Raw genomic sequence first — 1,261 nt, 5'->3', positions numbered from 1 at the left:
AAAGTCCGAAATTTCGGCATTAAAAATTCTTGCTTTTTTTAAAAACACATTTTGAGTCTTCCAACTCATTTTTGGTATGAGTATGTAGGTTAAAAATAGAACTTTGATCCGGTTATTTATAGCTTTTGCTCATGTTTTCTTTCTAGTTTTATTTAATGTTATGCTATTCTTGGTTTGTGCATCATGATAACTCATGGCTCTTGTGTTTCATTCCAGGTGTTAGTATAGGAGTTAAATGTGCTGTGATAGTAGGAGGTATGGATATGATGTCTCAGGCATTACTACTTGCTAAGAAACCTCACATTATCATTGCCACCCCTGGTAGATTGGTAGACCATCTGGAAAATACTAAAGGTAAGAACTCAGGATTTTACCATAAAACAAACAGAAAGTATACAAGCTGGTGGACCTCAAACAGGGAGTAGACCAGCTTAGTCTGGCTCGGGGACTTTAAACAGGGAAGATACCAGCTTGAAATTTCCTTTGATAAAGAAATATAAGCCCAAAGTTCTTCCAATGGTTCATTCCATGATATTATCAGTCCTCTTTGATAATGCTGTCCCACATTCCATACATGAACATCAGACATTTTGCACATCAAGGCACTTGCCTGGTTAACAGGAGGGTGTGAGTTCAATCCCAGCCAATAAATATAATTTTGTCATTATGTATTAAAATATGAGAATCTGTCCAGAATAATAGTAGTAGACACTGTAAACAGCTGCTGGGTATAAGGACTTTTGTGTTTATTCTATTGATTATTTTTACCAAATTTATTTTTATCTCTTTATTATTACATCCCCATTTAAATTCTTCGATAATTTTTACCAAATTTATTTTTATCTCTTTATTATTACATCCTCATTTTTTAAATTCTTCTTGTCTTTTTTACTCAGGGTTCTCTCTTCGCTCACTCAAGTTTCTTGTCATGGATGAAGCTGATAGAATTCTCAACATGGACTTCGAAGTAGAGGTGGATAAACTACTCAAAGTTATTCCAAGGTGAGAGTGTGACTTCACTGACATGGAGGCAGAAGGTTGAAGTCTTGAATAATTTATAACAATAAAATAATGAAGATGTTAGCCTAGTTAACTTGGAAAGTAAATGCAATTTCTTTGTGTCATTATGTCACAACTTTGGTGCTCACTGCAACATTGTAGGATTTTTTTCCCAATATCTCAATAATCCTAACATCCAATGTGTACCTACCATGCTGGCACCGGTCGCTATGCGCATTTACGTGTCATAGCTACTCATTTT

General features: G+C 34.9%; 1 protein-coding gene across 1 annotated transcript; it reads left to right on the top strand.

The window, feature by feature from the left end:
* The first annotated feature begins 196 nt into the window (after positions 1-196).
* LOC103522836 (probable ATP-dependent RNA helicase DDX47) lies at positions 197-1,006 on the top strand. Its single transcript, XM_008487925.3, has 2 exons — positions 197-354; positions 897-1,006. The coding sequence occupies exons 1-2, from the start codon at positions 258-260 to the stop codon at positions 1,004-1,006; spliced, it is 207 nt and encodes a 68-aa protein (XP_008486147.1). The 5' UTR covers positions 197-257.
* The last annotated feature ends 255 nt before the right edge of the window (positions 1,007-1,261 follow it).

Source organism: Diaphorina citri, unplaced genomic scaffold (genome assembly GCF_000475195.1).
Source record: "Diaphorina citri unplaced genomic scaffold, Diaci psyllid genome assembly version 1.1 scaffold11777, whole genome shotgun sequence".
NCBI lineage: Eukaryota > Metazoa > Arthropoda > Insecta > Hemiptera > Psyllidae > Diaphorina > Diaphorina citri.
This window is presented reverse-complemented; position numbering and strand designations above follow the sequence as displayed.

What these genes read in the sequence shown, in the direction of transcription:
- LOC103522836 (XM_008487925.3), top strand. Translation starts at nt 258, where the DNA reads ATGGATATGATGTCTCAGGCATTACTACTTGCTAAGAAACCTCACATT. An exon ending in CCATCTGGAAAATACTAAAG is followed by an intron (nt 355 to 896) that starts GTAAGAACTCAG and finishes TTTTTTACTCAG; the next exon opens with GGTTCTCTCTTCGCTCACTC.